Here is an 18,204-nt window from a genome sequence, read left to right on the forward strand (position 1 = left end):
CGTCAACATCAAACCAGCAACGAATCGCCTGCCATGTGAACGAATCCCATCTCCGCTACCAGACAACGTCTTCAATCTTAGATCACTGGCTAGAAACAACCTGAATGCGAGACCTCTCGAGCAACCGATGCCTACAACTTTCAACTCGGGAAACGATCGTCCCGGTATACGAGCTGCATCTTCCCCGGCGTCGAACAATCCTGAAATGAGAAATGTCGATTTGAGTGAATTTGTTCATGCCACTGACATTGAAGCCTATGTGCAGTCATATCTTACAAGGATGCTTAATGGTGCTCCTCAATGGCCAGCGGTCATCAACACTTTAGTCACTCAGTTAGCGGACCAGATTAGCAACATCGGTTTGCGGGATCCGGAAGTGTCCAGGATTTCGAGAGGCATTCCAGAGGAAAGATCGCAACATGTGCCGACACCCGCATCACCGGTTTATCCCCTACTTCAAAATCAGACGTCGCGTAATCCGTTTCTGGAAGTAGAAGAAAGAGACAATCGTGAGTATACAAGAATGCGTTCTCCTGTCATATCAGAGTCCCGTTTTGCTCCCCGTGTGGAGAGTCCAATGCAACCAAGACATAATGTTAACTTTCCCTACGTTTCAAGGATGAGTCAAAACGCATTAGGTCCGGTCGAATATTCTCGACGACTTCCGCATCAGCAATGCAACATTATTGAGAAATGGCCAAAGTTTAGTGGTGACACAGCTGTGTCGATCATATGCCATTAGTAAACCTGAGCTGCGTATGCATGCCCATTAGAGTGGGGCGCAGTTGTATGGAAAAACGCAAACTTCGTCCGATCAAGTGAGATCAAGGTTTTTCTGAATCGTTTTGGGACCCCAATCAACTGTGCAAAATATGGGCTCGATTGGTTGCAACCTCGCATGCCGCATCGCGTTTTAAATTTACATGGAGATTAGTATGGGAAAACGTACTTTTTTACATTTTTGCTCTTAGCGGCTTCATTTTATCATCAATCACGTGAATCAAGACGTTAGCATCTAGTCTGGAACAGTGTTGGTAAAAACTCAAAATCTCAAAACTCATGGATGATTCAAATCAAGCGTGAGTTGAAACGCACCCAACTTAACACCTAAAAACTCATGGATGAGTTGAATCATCCATTTGAATCATCGTAGGTTTTCTTTTGTTCTCCTTCGTTAAAAACAGTGAATTGACGTTTGTCGCATAAAATATTAAACACTCTTTTATGTATAAGCAATAAATTGCCCCCAAATTAATTTCAAATGCGTTTTTAAACCAAAATGATTTTTTGGCAAATGAGTGAAATGATGCGTTTTAGCATGAAAAATTCAAGCGTGATGCATTCCTTTAAAATCGCAGACGATTTCGTTCGCACAGGAGCGCTCGTTGATTGAGATTTATGAGTTATTTTACCAGCACTGGTCTGGAAGATGCTGAAAGACTTTGCTGAAGAAGGTACGTAGCTGGAAGGTCTACAAAAAATGTTATTACGTTTCGAAAATTGATTGTGTAAACCATATGCAAGAAATCAATGTTTCTGCCAGCACTACCGGACAACCTATGGTTCTCGACGGGCAAAACCCATTTTCCTTCCCGTCGGATTTTTTTTCTTTGTGAAAAGATTCCGGATAACTCCCATTAGCTCTAAAGCCCTATAAGATCAATTATTTTCAAATAACACTCAATTAAATTATTGGTCTACGTAGTACGGCAGTGCTGGCAGAATAAACGATTTTTTGCATATGGTTTGAACACTCAATGTTCTAAGCGTTATAACTTTTTTCGTGGACGTTCCAGCAACGTGCCTTCTTCAGCAAAGTTTTTCGGCATCCTTTGGGTTATACTTTAACGCAATGTGCCACTTGGTTTACGATGAACTGAAGCCTTTAGTAGTAAAAATGCAAAAATATACGTTCTCCCATACTAATTTCCATACAAACTTCAAACGCGATGCGGAAAGCGAGGAAGCAACCAATCGGTCCCAAATTCTGCACAGTTGTTCAGGACCCAGAATGGCTTCGAAAAACCATTGATTTGAAAAAATGACCATGACGCCCCACTCTAATGCCCATTTGCTCTTTAAGGACAGTGCCTACGTTTGGTTTACAGCGTATGAAGGAAAATGCGATTCATGGGAGGCCTTAGCGGTTCGTTTGAAAATGCGGTTCGACAATCCGAATCGTGATCGCATGATTCGAGAGGAGCTACGGAATCGAAAGCAGCGGCCTAACGAGCTTTTCAGTGCCTTTTTAACGGACATTGAAACTCTGGCACAACGAATGATTAAAAAAAATGTCAGAGGCTAAAAAAATGGCTAATAGTAGAAAATATGAAAATGAGCTACAAGCGGCGACTGCCGTTGCAACCGATTCAAACGGCCGAACAGTTAGCGCAGTTTTGTTTTGAATTTGGTGCTTCGGAGCCTAATTTGTATCTGACTGGAGGAAATACTAGAACCAACATACATCAGCTAGTGATTGAAGAAAATTCGGATGAGGCCGAGGAACCTGAGGTATTGCATGAAGTTTTTGCCGTATACGGGCAGAAAAAGAATGTGGGTCGAAACTTCAGGCGAAATGAGACCGACACGGCTAGACATAGGAGCAATCTAGGTGGTTGCTTATGTTGGAACTGTAATCAATTGGGCCATTTGTGGCGAGAAAGTGACCAAAGAAAAACCCAATGCCCTAATAAACATGATCTTGGACTGATGAAAATATCCTGAACTATTATAAATTATATTATTGAAAGAACTAAGCAACTGGTTGGGTTACAAATATTCATAGGTTTATTTTGACGATCATATATTTTTCGTTGCTTCATCTAAGACAGTAATATAATTTTTTTATGACTAACTGGTTGGAACTACAGACCTTTCCGGTTCTCCAAAACGTCTTGCAGTTCAGAACATGAAAGGTATCCACTCATTACTTGTACAAGCTACAGTGCACTCTCCATGGGAGCAAATTACGCTATACTACAAATATTCTCACAGTCCTTTCGAATTATCTCCCCAGGAACTTCTGTTCCACATCTCAATATATCCATGAGCCAATGGTTCTTCCATTAGCGAGTTATGGATGGTCGATTGTATTACAGACCATTTATGGTTTTTCGAAATATCGTGGAGCTAAGAACATTCCTAGATGTTGTCATTGTACGCACATGCGTGATCTTAACTCATTTTTAGGACGTTGGACTTCCCATTTTCATGAAGACTTGGTTATCATTATTGTAGCTAGCAGGGCTGATCCGCCCTTAAACACGTGGCTTAAGCGCCACTCCACTTGGAAGACCATGTGTGCTGATTAATTGCCCGGACGAGACTCTCCATTTATTCTCCTCGAAAGGAATTTTACGGATCGTTTCAGCTAGCTAACGAACCAACGACCGAACGGGTTTACCCTAATTATCGCAACGTCCTCATACAACCAGAAGACACTCAGTGAATTCGGTAAGGGATCCACCCATACTCAAGAGCGACGCAACAGGTTATGCTGCTCGCAACAGCTCATCATCGGCGATTCACCGATTGTCACGCAACAAACAACACATCCCAAGTAGCACACGCAACATCTTTCTTAAAGCACCTTGTTTCTATTCAGTTGCATTAAAGGCATTGGAAAAACATCAAAGCACGAAAAAGTTGCATCAAGATGTCAAAACATTCGAATTGTGATCAATGTTTCATTGACATTGCAATACAGTACGCGCTTGACATTTGAAAACAAACAAACAAAGAATACTGCACTTCATGTTGCAAACACGAAACAAAATCATTAAGTAGCATATTTTTTACCATGTAACTTCAATGCGTCTTTCAAAATTTAATTGTTTGTTTAAATTAAGTTGCAGATAAGTTGAATGTGTCTTCATGTTTAATTTAGCATCGTTCAACGTTTTGATAATTTACTATTTTTTCTTGTGATGGTGCAATCAAGTAACAGAAAACCCGAGTACAAAACTTCATAATCGTATGGTTTTTATGGTGAGTCAACATGCAGTCCTTTCGAAGTGTTGAATGGTGCTGTGGAAGAGTGAAGGACTATAAACCACAAGATCCATAAATCGAATCCAGTTTTATATTTTTATTTTATTTTTTTTTTCGCTGTAGTATTTTGCAACATTATTGCACTTCTACTGCAATCGAAGAATGTTTCCGTAGGCTCCACCTCTTGCGCTTTTTAGATTGCAAGAGAGTTATATTTGATGGCACATACGCAAAGATTGTTTCTTTCCGAATAGTTGCAACACAGTGAAATGTTCAGTAGTGAAACAATTTGTGCTGCTTGGGATAGAAAGTGGACTGACTGCCCCTCACGTCACACTCCCATATGGTGGAGGACGGGACTCGAAAACAACAAACGTGGTGTGACATACAATACATGAAAATCAATCAAACAGCTGTTGTTGAAAGTTCGGAACGCAGCCCCTCCGAACGCGGATCGGTTGGCAAAGTTTCATAAGCTTTGGAATGGTAGTTCAACAGCTTGCCGATCGCATGGAAGCTGCCGGCTTAACTACGCACTTGGTCAATCCAATGCTCATCCAAGAGCTGACGGAGATGGAGTCTTACTTCTTGTCGCGTATATAGTAAAAGATGCAAGCGAAGTGGTTGCCTACGGAGAAGCATCTCGTTTTGGAGAGCTCGGTTCGAAGAACGTGAATTCGAGAAGCAGGGCGAGTGAAGGGTACCTGCACGCGCATGACGCAGAGGGGATCGGAGATTGGAATCCGGTCGCTAGGGAGAGAACTGTGGCGGAGTGGATCATCGGATTCGAAATTGCGAGAACTTCCAAAAACTCCACTACACTGAGCGGTAGGAAGCAGTTCGGAGATAGAATCTGTGCCAGCTGTGCCTTAACGAGCACGGGACTGCTAACTACAAGGTAAATTTTCGTTGCAATATTGATGAGTGTCAAGAGCGCCACAACCCGCTTTTGCATTCACCGAGGTCAATCGTTTGTTCGAATTGTAAACTTCCTATCCAACCGAAACCATCCGTCATTTTCCGCATGATGCCTGTAGCACTGCGCTGCGGAAACTACTCGGTGAACACTTTTGCTCCATCAATGATCCATCAGCTTTTTGATTTTTGCTCCATCAATAATCCATCAGCGAAACCTGAGGTTCATGTACGATCGACGAAGTGGTCGAAGTGGATCCGGAGTATCGAGGAGCATTTTACATGGCCAGTTCGAAAAAAAAGTGTTATCGTGGATTCTCTGCGGTCAGCGTAGGTTCGTTTTATTAAAATCGGTATGTACCATATTTGGAAAAGTTAGATTTATCTTTGGTTACTCGTGTAAACCTAAAGGCCTAACTCCAACGATTTGTTGGATGACCGAGAACCAATGTCCTTGGAACATTGTATTCTATACATCAAAAATGGCACGTACCATATTTAAAACAGCCCGATTGATCTATGGTTACTCGTGTAGATCTTGGGTTTCTTGGGTTCTTACTCCAGAGATTTCTCGGATGACCGAAAACCTATGCCTTTGACACTTTCTATTATATACGTCAAAAAGGGTTCGTATCATATTTAAAACAGTCCGATTAGCATTTGGTTTCGCCTTTTGATCTTAAAGCCCTACTTTAAGGATTCCTTGGATAACCGAGAGAGGCTATACCTTTGACATATTCTAGTTTATACATAAAATCATACTTGAAACAGTCCGAATCAACCTTTTAGGTCTTACTTCAGGCTTCTTGGATGATCAAGGTCTTTATCTGTAAACTAAATATAATCTATGTATCTCTAACACCATGTACCAAAACAGCTGCATTGATCTTTGATTACTCGTGTAGATCTTGAGGACTTATTCCAGAGATTTCTCTGATGACCGACCGACAACCTATTCTGGAAAACCCTATTTTGTGTAGTATCCGCAATATTTACTTCTCTCATTAGGTTTTCGCTTTTTATTTCTCAATTCTCCAATTTCACTTGCTTGCTTTGCTTTATTTTCTATTTTTCCTTACATCTCTCACATCTCGTCTCTCTTGGAAGAAAAAAAATTCAAAATCGAAATATAAATATAAATTTTAGGAGTAAAATCTATCCTCCTTATATGCGACAAAGGCACCACTACTAGGTGGATCAATCGTTTCTTTTTTCATTTTATTATAGATGTCCTAACAGATATTTCTCAATTTAGTGGTCCGACGCATTCCATCGACTTTGTAACTAAATTCAGTCTGTCAACCCAGAAATTGCCATGGCGCATATAACCTGATTGGCGCATTTCAAACCGAGTTCCTCTACTTTCCTCTTTCGATCCTTCATTAGCGTTTCTTCATGACCGATCATGCCTTAAGCAAGTATTTTTTTATGTTCAACGGTGAACAAAAAAAAATCATACGATTCACAACTTTACGCATACCGATCACATGATGTGTCGGTTTTCTTTGCCTCCATATCCAACTATTGATAAGAGCTTCCATGGGATGCGATTGGAGATTGAGAGAGAGAAGAGGAGAGAGTGATTCTTCGACCGATGTTGCATTAAAGGGTGTACGAAATCAAATTGAATCATTTAGAACTACTCGCTAAAATTTAGTCTATTAACAGATTGTCATAATTTTTTTAGGGACTGGAGTACAATATGTAAGCTTGATATATGCATCATTATTTCACTTTAATTCGTTAATACATCTAAATGCTGGAATGCTGGCTTTTTCTCAAATGAACTCATAAGATTTTAAAAAAGTCCTTAATAAACATTTTGATGTTGGACAAAGGTGTCAAATCAGAATCCAAAATTGGTGACCGTTACGAAATCATGCAAGATTGTGATCGTTAATAGAGACTTTATCTTTCGAAGGATTTTGGAGATTTATTTACCAATCGACTCGGAAACTCTCCAGCAATTTGTCAATTTCATTTAAACTTTTGATTATTCAAACTTTTATCCTACCCAGTAGAAATATCAAAACCAACCAATCCTGTTCATGCTTTCCTAACACGGACAACAGAATGATGTAGATATTTTTGACCCACCCGTTTTATTTTCTGTGGGTATTAAGGGCCCGTATTACACGCTCGCGCGCCATTCCTGTTCGTGAATCCACGGCAACTAGTCACGAAGTGGCTATAGTCGGCGCGCGTCAGCGGTACTCCAGTGGTTCATGGTTCGGGGGTCTGGTTTTGTTGTTGATTGGGAAGGCGCATTATTGAAAATAATTTGGTTCTTTTCAGAACCTCAATTTTATAGTAGAAAAGGTTGAGCTGAAAGAGTTTTTTATCACGTTGCTAATCATCGCTTGGCGCCATAAGAAATTTGACAGCAGAATCACAAGCGCGCTTGGGACTTTTGAGTGGTAGTTGTTAGAAATTCAGAAGGCTCATTGCTGGAAATTAATCGGTTCTCCTCTGGACCAACAGTCTATATAAGGGAAGGTTAAGCCTGGACTAATCTGACAACCGCAAAGTGCGTGACAGAGGGAGATCTTGCAAACATTAGTTAGTAGTATTATATTAATTAACCACAATTTTATAGAAGAGAAGGTTAAACCGAGACATTTTTTCCAAAATGCAAATCATAATTCCTTGGCTACGGCAGAAAGTTTCCATTGAAAGCAGAACCACGAGTGCGCGTCTGAGATAACCGCTACAAAAAATATTTCGCATAGATGCCATCAGTAGGAAATTGTGCGGCACTATTTGTCTCCTTAATAATTATCTAAGGGGTGAAGCATCATTCGTTACATTATTTTTAACATTACAAGTGTTTGGCCACTTGGCCCTTCATCTTTGATTCGGTTCAATAGCAATGGTTAGGATTTAAATATAATTTATGAAATTTATCTAATGTATCAGAATAGCCTTAAGGAGGCATTGATTAATTTGGAAAATTGATAACCTAACTACTATGTACACTAATATTTACAATAAAAATTTGATAACCTAGATCGGAACTAGCGCCCTAAGCGCTTCTTGGTCCGAGTGCAGGCTACGGACCCTAAACTTTTCTTTACACTCACCAAAGCGTTCATGTAAGGTTTTTATCCCGGCCAGACGGTGGACCTCGGATGTTCTTGTCCTGGGAGGGGTGTTGAGGATCATCCTCAGGAACTTGTTCTGGACCCGTTGAAGTTTGAGGTGGTGGGTTTTAGCGCAGCTCTCCCAGAATGGCATGCCGTATTCGATGACAAGGAGGATGATTTGCTTGTAGACAGCAAATTTATTTTTCAGGGACAATGACGACCGGCGGTTGATCAAAAAGTACAGTAGTTACACTTTGTCACCGTTTCGTCAACCTGTTGCCTGAAAATAAGCTTGCTGTCGAGGGTCAAGCCAAGGTAGTCGGCCTCATTTGCCCATTTCACAATCGTGCCATTGAGGATGATTTTACAGTCTCCAGGCGGAACAGGTTTAGGGGATTTAGAGTGGGGGAAAATTATGACCTGGATCTTCGCCGCGTTGATACAGATCAGGGCATCCAGGCCTCGTCGGAGTTTTGCTACTAGCGCTCTGATCACTCTACCGCTGTAGACGATGAAGGTGTCATCTGCGAACAGAGACAGAATGCCGCCTTCTGGAGGTTCTGGCATGTCGTAGGTGAACAGGTTGAAAAGCAGGGGCCCGAGGATACTGCCCTGGGGGACGCCTGCGACGATGTTGTGCGCATTGGAACTCGCTCCGCTGATTGAGACCCGGAATGTCCTTGCCGACAGGTAATTGTTGATGATTTTCACCAGGTAACTGGGAAGATTGTAGCGTTGTAGTTTGTACACCAGGCCATCATGCCATATATTGTCAAATGCCTTCTCGACATCGAGTAAGGCCATGGCGGATGTTTTCGAGACAAACTTGTTCCGTCTGAGGACGTTGGTAACTCGAGTCAGTTGGTGTACGGTTTACCGCGTCGGAAACCAAACTGTTCCTCGAGCAAGATGTTGAGATTTTCGGCAGACTCAAGTAACCGGTGATAAATAGCTTTTTCGAATAGCTTGGATAACACTGAGAGAAGGCTGATGGGACGATAACTTTTGGGGGAGGAAGGATCCTTCCCAGGCTTCTGGATGGGGATAACTTTCGCTGACTTCCAGGATGATGGGAAGTAGCTGAGCCGGAGACACTGATTAAAGATCAGCGAGAGGTGCTCAAAGAATGGAGCACTCATGTGTTTGAGCTCGAGATTCAGGATGCTATCGAAGCCTGGGGCCTTCATGTTCTCCGATGATTTGATATAGGCCGTCAATTAGCCAGCTGAGATCTCCAACTCCTCCGAGAAGTCGTTGGGAATCAAATGGATATTGTTAGCTCGTTGACGGCTGCTTCATGTGGCCTGACGATGTTCTGCCCAAGTTTGTGTGAGCTGACGAAGTGACGACCTGTTTCGGCGACCTTCTCTGCAGCAGTTATCAAGCGATCCTTAGAGCCATTATTGTCTAGTGGGATCAAAGGTGGAATGGGCCGAGGCTTGGATTTCAGTATTTTGGTCATTTTCCAGAACGGCTTAGCATAATCTGGGAGAGTGCGGATTTTATTCGAGAAGTCGTTATTTTTGAGGTCCACCATTCTGGCCTTGATAATTTTTGTGATTCGATTGCAGCGTGCCTTAAGCTCAGACAGTCCAGTACGCTGAAACTGCCTGCGAGTGACATTCCGCAATCGAATCAAATCTTTGGTGATTGTATCGATGTTTAAGGAGTTGCTTACCTGCCGAGCCGTCGGGACATGCTGCTCTCTGGCCACCGAGATTGCATCTTCGATGGCGCACAGCTGGCGGTCGATACTTTCCAGCGTCCCTGGCCGCTCCTTGTAATCGAAGGTGTTGTTGACGCACTGCTGGAACCGCTGCAATTTCATTCGATGGTAGTTTCGCCGTAACTGCTGGTGCCGATTGACCGAGGAGCCCACTTCCGCCACCACCGGATAGTGACCCGAACTGAGCTCCTGGTAGACGACCGGCTGCGAGACGTGGTCGTTCATGTTGGTTAAGTATAGGTCGAGGGTTGCGTGGACACCGGACCAACTCAGCCGAGTGGGGGAATCCGGGCTCAAGATCGTGTAGTGGCCTTCCTCCATGTCGTTGCTCCAGATGGTGCCGTTTCGATTGCTGAGACTGTTGCCCCAGGCTTGATGTTTGGCATTCAGGTCGCCGGCAATGATATACTGGCCTTGCTTTCGCGTAAGCTTGACGATGTCCTTCCGAAGGGCAGCCGATGATCCATCGCCGGCTTTGGCTTGCGTTGGACAGTACGCCGCGATGAGCGCGATTGTGCCGACAAAAGTGGTGATTTCGACACCGATGGCCTCGATGACACTGAGCTGGAAACTGGAAACGACGGTTGATGTTGTAGCGAAGAGCGATGCCCACACCGGCTCCCCTGGTCGGCCGGTCTAGTCGCACGATGCGGAAGTGACGTGATGTTGACGTTCACCTCCGGTTTTAGGTGCTGCCCGGGGTTATCTAGTACCGTGTTGAAGCATTCCGCCATCCGCCTGTGGACCGTTGTGAGTATACCAGAAATTATGCACAAAATCGGGTCCTGGTGCAGCCCAATTCCTGGTACACCGGGTAGCCTCACGTATGTCTTGCACGGTCACGTTGATAGCGATCATGTCTCCAATTCCACCACAATATCGCTCTTCTTCTGCCATCCACACCTCAACGCCGTTGTGTATGACGGGGTTTTCCCATAGATTGGACCAACACTGCGTGACTTCTCCAATCTCCGGAAGGCCCTCGCCAAAGTCGGCTTTATCGTTTCGGATGTAGAACTTCCTTTCGTTGATGTTGAACATTCGATTTTGCTCCTTCCTCTTCGAACATTCTCCATAACGTCGCAGTCGTTTAGCAAGAGCACTCAACCGCTGTTCATGGGTGTCGAGGATCTCAGTTATGTTCGCCTCAGTGAGATCACGGAGTTTTGTGGGTTTCACAATTTCAGCAACATTCCGAACTAGCCTGGTTGATCGATTCCCCTGCTTGTACTGTGTTAATCGACCAACCTTTAACCGCAGTGTGGCGATGCGGGTCTCCAGACGTCACATCCACGCGGGTTTTCGTGCTTTGGGGCGTGCGCGTCCATCACTCTCAGCTTGTGGGCGCGTTCGCAATCCCAACGTTCTTACAACAGCCACTGCAGCCGAATACACGATAAATTGCAGCTCCTCAAGGTTTTTCACGGTTTCCAAGTACTGTGGCAAAATATCCTGGTTAAGGATGCTTAGTGTACTCGTCAACCGATAGGAGTACTCCAACTTGGGTATCCGGTGTCGGGACATGGGGTCTGTCCCACGGAACTGTGTAACTGCTGTGCCCATATGATTAGCTAGCTCGTCCTTCAATTGCTGTCGTTGCAATTCCACTGTTGGTCCTGGAGCGGCGGGTGCAATCGAACCGCGACGGTTACTTGCGATTGATGCACCCAACCCAACAGAACTCCTTCTCGACGTATCGCTCGATCTTGCCTCCTCCTCCTCTCCTAATTCCCTCTGCACTTCCCGCTTGATGTACTCTACGTCTTCTGGAGTCAGCATATTATGTGACATAATAGCTCTCTGGCGTGTGTACAACTTGTTCTGGTCAAGCTGGGGTGCAAACCGAGGGAACCTCTCATTGAACATCTCCAGCATCGCCGGTCTGCCGGACATATCCGTCTCCATCCTGGTGCAAACGTAGTAGCAACGGATCACGTACTGATTCATCTCCCTTGTCCACATGATCCGTTGCCGTCGGCGGCCCGCTAACGTGAGTGATTGACGTCGATCAACCACAGCAACATCAGCAGGTGCAGCATTGCCTTGGTGATTTCTTCTGCTGCCGTTTCTGTTTAGCCTTGTCGGCACGGGCTGAGCTATATTATTATTATAGAGTCTTGGCACTTCCTCAGCAAGCGTGCTGGGAATTTTCACCTACCCCGGGCAATCTGAATGCCAAAGGGGATTAGGCTCTGTGGATCTCATTCGCCGGTTGACTTAAAATCCTATAATAAACGTTTGCACCGGATGTATTAGTTATGGTGGTTCAGGAATCTTCTAACGATGCTGCAAGTTCCACGAACCACTGTCTTTTGGATGCTATGGAGGTTATGAGATAGTTGCAGCTCTCCTAAGGATCTCAGAAGAGATTTCGGGACGATTCCGGTTGCTGAGATAACAACCGGAATTATACGCACGTCCTCCAGGTGCCACATCTGCTTCAACTCCTCCGCCAAGTCGTGGTACTTCGTTATCTTGTTGGAGAATGTTGTTTGGACATTATGGTCTAGCGGTACAGCAATGTCGATGAGGGTTACCCGCTTCATCCTTTTGTCGTAGACCACTATATCGGGCCGATTGGCACGAATGAGGACATCCGTTATGATCTCGCGATCCCAGTACAGCTTCACGAAACTACTTTCCAGAACCGGGACAGGCACATATTTGTAGTAGGCGACAAACTGGTTAACCAAGCTGTGCTTCAAAGCAAGCTGTTGGTGCACAATCTTGGCTACTTCGTTATGACGACCGAGATAGGCTGAATCAGCTAAGGCTGAACACCCGGACACGATATGTTCGATCGTCTCTCCTACTGAATTGCACTTCCTGCAGCGGTCCTCCACGTTTTCGTGCAATATATAGTGCCGATAGTTCTTCGTCGCAATTACCCGGTCCTGGATGGCTACCATGAATCCTTCTGTTTCCGAGAAGAGTTCACCCCGCACCAGCCACGTATTCGACGCCGCTTTGTCGATATATTCCAGCTCCAGTTGATGGGGGTGCGTCCCATGTAACTCCTTCTGCTTCCACGATACGATCATCTCGTCGACAGATTTGATGTCGCAATTCAGCTGATAGGCCTCCTGCGCCAGATGCAGGGCACTGAATCCGTGGTCAGCTTCACACACAGCGCGATAGATTTCGTGGCGGTTCTGGCTTTCCACGAAGTATCTTCGCAACTGCTGGATCTGGGAAACACATAGTGTTTGTATATCGGTGACGCCTCTTCCTCCTACGATTATTATTATTATTATTATTATTAGCCAATGAAAAATGTTAACGTGCGAGACCAATAAAGCATTTCATGTTCCATAATGCAAAATTGTGGATGCCTGCCCTTCAAAGCTCCAACTTTTATTCTAGCCCAATATCTTTGGATCGACCGCAGCTCCGGTGATTTAGGGGCCATTGGCATCTTTTCTAAAGGTGTGGATTTTTTATGTGAGGGCACAAGATCATGTATGTCGCGCACGGTCTTGTCCTTCGACTGTAATTTCGAAACTGCTGGAAATTTCACAATGAAACACACGCAGTGTAAATAAAACATGCTAAAGCCGCCGTACACAAAATTTCATCATAATCAACCCAGGAAACGAAATGCTATCGTTCTTTGAAAGTGATGCAATTTGATTCTGTACACCCTTTACACTATTCGTGATATCACATATCCAAAAGCCGAAGATTGAATGGCAGAACAATAAACAGCGACTAAATATTTGCAGAGATTCAGTTCTACTTGAGCTGTAATTAAGTCAAGATGAATCTCTTCAAAGAGTGCAGCTCGGCGCTATTGGTTGTGTTGATTTCAGCAATTGAAATCTCTGAGAGTAAATATTGCACGAATCAAGTAAAGTAAGCGATTGATTTTGATCTGCTGAACATTTGTTATTCAATTATTTTCTTTTTCCTAGGACTGCAGTATCGAAAAGTTATTCCAAAACTACCACAGAGAACCAATATATTTATTGTTTCGGCTCCAGACGTGCAGTTGCTTGTACCTGCCATTCAAATCAATGCTATGTAATCGATTAGTGCTCAATATTGGGATCCTAATAACCGCTCCTTATCTGTGTTCTCCCTTTCAGCTTGACTACGCAGTGACCAACAAGCAAGGCTGCTGCGATGGGTACCACGAAGTCGGATCTGAGTGTATTCCTGTGTGCAAAAATGGCTGCACCAATGGGCGCTGCACGGCACCCGACACATGCTCGTGCAATACCGGATACCTCATGATTGGCGACAGATGTGTACCGCAGTGCATGACCTGCGTCAACGGAGACTGCGTTGCTCCGAATCAATGCGTCTGTTCGAAGGGATTCATTAAAAATGATGCTGGATTGTGCGTTCCTAAATGTGAGGATTACTGTGTTAATGGCGATTGCAGCGCGGAGAATCAATGCGTCTGTAGAGACGGCTACTACTTCAATGAAAAGCTCTTGGATTTCGGAGTAAAGAACAACACGGTTTGTACGGCCACATGTGACAGACCGTGTGCAAACGGAGTATGCTCAGGAAAGAATCGTTGTGATTGTCTTTTCGGGTACGAACTGTCCAAATATGATCAGTTCACGTGTAATCCGGTGTGTGATCCCACGTGGGTGGATTGTACCAATGGAATGTGTACGGCCCCAAACAAATGTGTTTGTAATAGAGGCTATGAGTTGATTCAAAACAAGTGCGTCCCGGATTGTGATCCTAAGTGTGAAAATGGCAACTGTAGTGAACCGGGAGAATGTATTTGCTGGCACGGCTACCGGAAATTGAATGAATCACATAAATGCACTGCATTGTGCGATCCACCATGCGAAAATGGCGAATGCATTGGCGTGAATAAATGCAAGTGCCTGAATGGATATCAATCAGTGAACAGTAGTTACTGCGAACCAGTGTGTGATTCACGCTATGTAGACGCCGTGAACGGAAGCTGTATTGCTCCGAATGTTCTACGCTGTGATGTAGGCTTCGTTATCTACCAGAAAGGAGACTCCAGGTTGGCTTGCGAATCAAAGTGCAGCCCTAAATGCATCAATGCTACTTGCCATGAGGACGGTTCATGTCAATGTTTAAATGGGTACCAGCAAGTCGCAGGTAGCTCACATGCCTGTGAACCAGTTTGCGATCCACCCTGTGAGAACGGACACTGCATCGCTCCCGGTTCTTGTGCATGTGAATATGGATATCAGAAAAATCATAACACTACAAACAAATGCTCCTTCTACTGTAACCCGGAAGTGGTCGACTGCAATACGCATGGTAACTGCACAGACGTCGACACCTGTGACTGCCACGAAGGCTTCGAACTAACTGAGGGAGCGGATACAATCCTAAGGTGTACTCCATTCTGTAACCCGGCTTGTGTAAATGGGCACTGCATCGATACGGATGTGTGTGAATGTCTGCTCGGATTCAACCAAGTCAATTCATCTTATTGTGAACCACGCTGTGACCAACCCTGCTCAAATGGGATTTGCCAAAAGCCAAATGTATGCAGCTGTTATGAAGGCTATACCGCCATTAATGATTTCGACTGCCAGCCCTTTTGTGATCCAAGTTTCATCAATTGCACCTATGGTTCCTGCATTGGTCCCAACAACTGTTCCTGTCACAATGGCTACGAACTTTCGTCAGATAATGATGTGCTGTCCCGATGCAACCCAGTTTGTACCAGTCTGCCGGATAACGCAATTTGCACTGCCCCTGGGATATTCAGATGCGCCGATGGACACGAAACCAGAGACGACGGATCATGTAGCCCAATTTGTGATCATGACTGTGGGGAGGGAAAATGTGTGGCACCTAATCAGTGCCAGTGCAATCCCGGACATGCTGTCATTGATGACCCGTGGTGTGTCTCAATATGCGAAAACAACTGCACGGTAGAACAAGGCACTTGCATTCACTTGAACTGTTTGTGCAACGAAGGCTACGCCAATCTTGAAAGCCCGTACTTTTGTCTTCCAGTGTGCGAGGGTTGTAGAAACGGAAACTGCATCGCACCAAATGAATGTGAATGTAACGATGGATATGAGCTATCAAACGTCACTTCAAACTGTGATCCGATATGCTTTGACTGCATCGGTGTTTGTTGTATAGAGCCGGGACTTTGCTGGTGCGATCAATTAAAACAAATTTCGGGATTCAATTGGGCAGTTTTTGTTATCTGTTTATGTGCCACAACACTCACTGCAGTCGCTGCTTTTTTGGTATACAAATTTTATATAAAGAAGAAATTCTCTCGTACCTACAAGTGTCAGTGTAAGTAATGCGTTCGATTTTACCAAATTTCCAATTCGAAGAAATATCCTTCTTTTCAGACGATCCTACAACCGAGAAGGCATCCATCGGTTCCGAAACGCAGATAGCTTCATAATGACGATCATAAAACTCATAATGGATGACACTAAAAGCTTCCAATCAACCCATATGCGAGTTTACTACCGGCGCCCAATAATATCCTTTAATAGTTACCGCGTATTAAATTCTCATTAGTGACATCGTTTATTAAAATTGTTATTGCATACACCCAAGCTGTTATGCCCGAGTGAGTTTAAATTGAAAAGCTTTTTCCATCCGAAAGCCGTATGTCGGAGGCATCAATCAACAGTTTTCAATCCAATTAACGATATTTTGCGTTGAAGTGCAAAGGGGGGGGGGAGATAGCATATTCTGATATTTCGCTACAACGCTTAAACTACATATAAAGTGTTTCACCCTGGGATCGGTACATAATCCAATTTGAGGTGAAATGGAAATTAATAAACCAAACTTTCCTTTTCGAGGAGTAAGGGATTGAACATGTGGAATGGGGCGTACCGAATCGGTGATAATACTAATGCCCATAAGTGGTTTTCGAATTAGCTAATGTGCGATAGTTTTGTGAATGCTCTATCGATGTGTGCCATCCTAATCGATACACTTAACCCTAGATTGATCCACCTAGTGGTGCTGATGAATTTCTCAAGCAGTATCCAAGTAACATTTTTAGTTTTATAACGGCTATGAAAACCATTATTTGCTCTTCATGACTTCAATAGCTATACATGTAGATGAGAAATCCAGGGCTGACAATAGTCATTCTCGTCGTATGAAGAAAGCGAAAAAAATTAGTCTTCGTTATAACATTGCACGACGCAACACCTATTCGTTTTCTTCGCGCCGCATGCGTACCACGACGATAGTCACGCAGCCAAAAGTTATGACGATTTTCGTCGTTACTTCTTCACACAATTGATTGCACGTCATTATAGACGGACTGGTTAAAAACATAATAGCGTCTCAAATAAACAAATAGTAGGAAATTTGGTAACATAAATGTATCAATAACATGCATAACGCTTTCATACGTTGCTTCAAATTCATTATTACAAATAACTAGTAAAAATCTTCGCATGGCAGCTGCTCGTTCTTCGATGTCGTCAGAACGATTTGGTTGCACGACGAAAGCTAACGTCGTGCGCGTCATTGACGATGTGTAGAGTAGCAATAAAGACAATGCAACTCGTCGCTACTGTGGCATTTCGTGCTATGACGATGAAGATTGTCAGCCCTGGAGAAATCAGAAGAATTAATGTTGGCTGTTACGCTCTTTTCAAATGTTGGTCGAGAGTTAATGACAATAGGTGCTTCACCGGGAGATTTTTCATAGTCTATGATTTTTCTGCTTACTCCGGAGGCATTAAAGTTTGGCCAATTTCATCAGTGCCACAGTGGTTCCATTCCCCTAGAAGGGCGGTCATAAATATTAATTACGGAAATTATACTGTAAAATGGTGTACTTTCATTATTTTTCGGGTTAAACAGCCTATTTTTTAATTATTTGGTAGGCTCAGTCATTATCATACTTTACGGAGCCGATTTCAATATTTTTTTGTAAAAATCTAACAAACAACGTTCAATTTACATTCTTGAGGAAGATGCGTGGGTAAGAAGATGCTTGTTATTGTGAAAGTAGTAAACGAAAATAAACCAAAACACCTAGCGGTGTTTATGCCTTTCCAGTGCATATGCAAAACTTGTATTTTTGCCATAACTTTTAGGCCCATTGTGCGATCTGGCTAATTTTAATTAGAAAACAAAAGGATATGACTCCACGTCGAATGCAACTTGTTCCGAGCTCGGTTAAGTATAAGTGCTAAAAAATAAGTGATTTTTTTTTCGCAAGTACATACACACACATTTACACGCACAGACATATATCATCTGGTATCTAGTACTGTGGGTCTCCGGGCATCCTATAACAGTTCGTTTTTGGAACAAACGTATAGCCTTTACGTATACTTAGGCTTAAAGGTTTAATATTTCATTTTAAAGTTAAATATAATATTTTTTCACATAAATGATTTGTGATCCACGATAAATTATTTAATAATCTGCACACAGATAGCTCTTGAATGATAGCTAAAAATTTAAATATTTTCTCTGAGATGTCTGAGAGTGGAAATCGGGGAGAAACATGTTTTTCAGTCTCATAAAGTTAAACATGATCAAGAA

The 18,204-nt window shown here is 43.5% G+C and overlaps 1 protein-coding gene across 3 annotated transcripts in view; it reads left to right on the plus strand.

Moving 5' to 3' along the window:
* LOC134203867 (tenascin-like) overlaps nucleotides 1–16,250 on the plus strand; it is a 36,021-nt gene extending 19,771 nt beyond the window's left edge. For 2 of the 3 annotated variants that reach the window (XM_062678706.1, XM_062678707.1), the window contains 2 exons: nucleotides 13,800–15,969; nucleotides 16,029–16,250. In XM_062678706.1, coding sequence (XP_062534690.1) covers nucleotides 13,800–15,969; nucleotides 16,029–16,084 — 2,226 coding nt within the window. In that variant the 3' untranslated portion in view covers nucleotides 16,085–16,250. Of the gene's footprint in view, nucleotides 1–13,431; nucleotides 13,567–13,625; nucleotides 13,735–13,799; nucleotides 15,970–16,028 lie in introns of those variants that run through there. The other variant, XM_062678705.1, reaches the window with a different exon arrangement.
* The last annotated feature ends 1,954 nt before the right edge of the window (nucleotides 16,251–18,204 follow it).

Source organism: Armigeres subalbatus, unplaced genomic scaffold (genome assembly GCF_024139115.2).
Source record: "Armigeres subalbatus isolate Guangzhou_Male unplaced genomic scaffold, GZ_Asu_2 Contig274, whole genome shotgun sequence".
In the NCBI taxonomy this organism is placed as follows: domain Eukaryota; kingdom Metazoa; phylum Arthropoda; class Insecta; order Diptera; family Culicidae; genus Armigeres; species Armigeres subalbatus.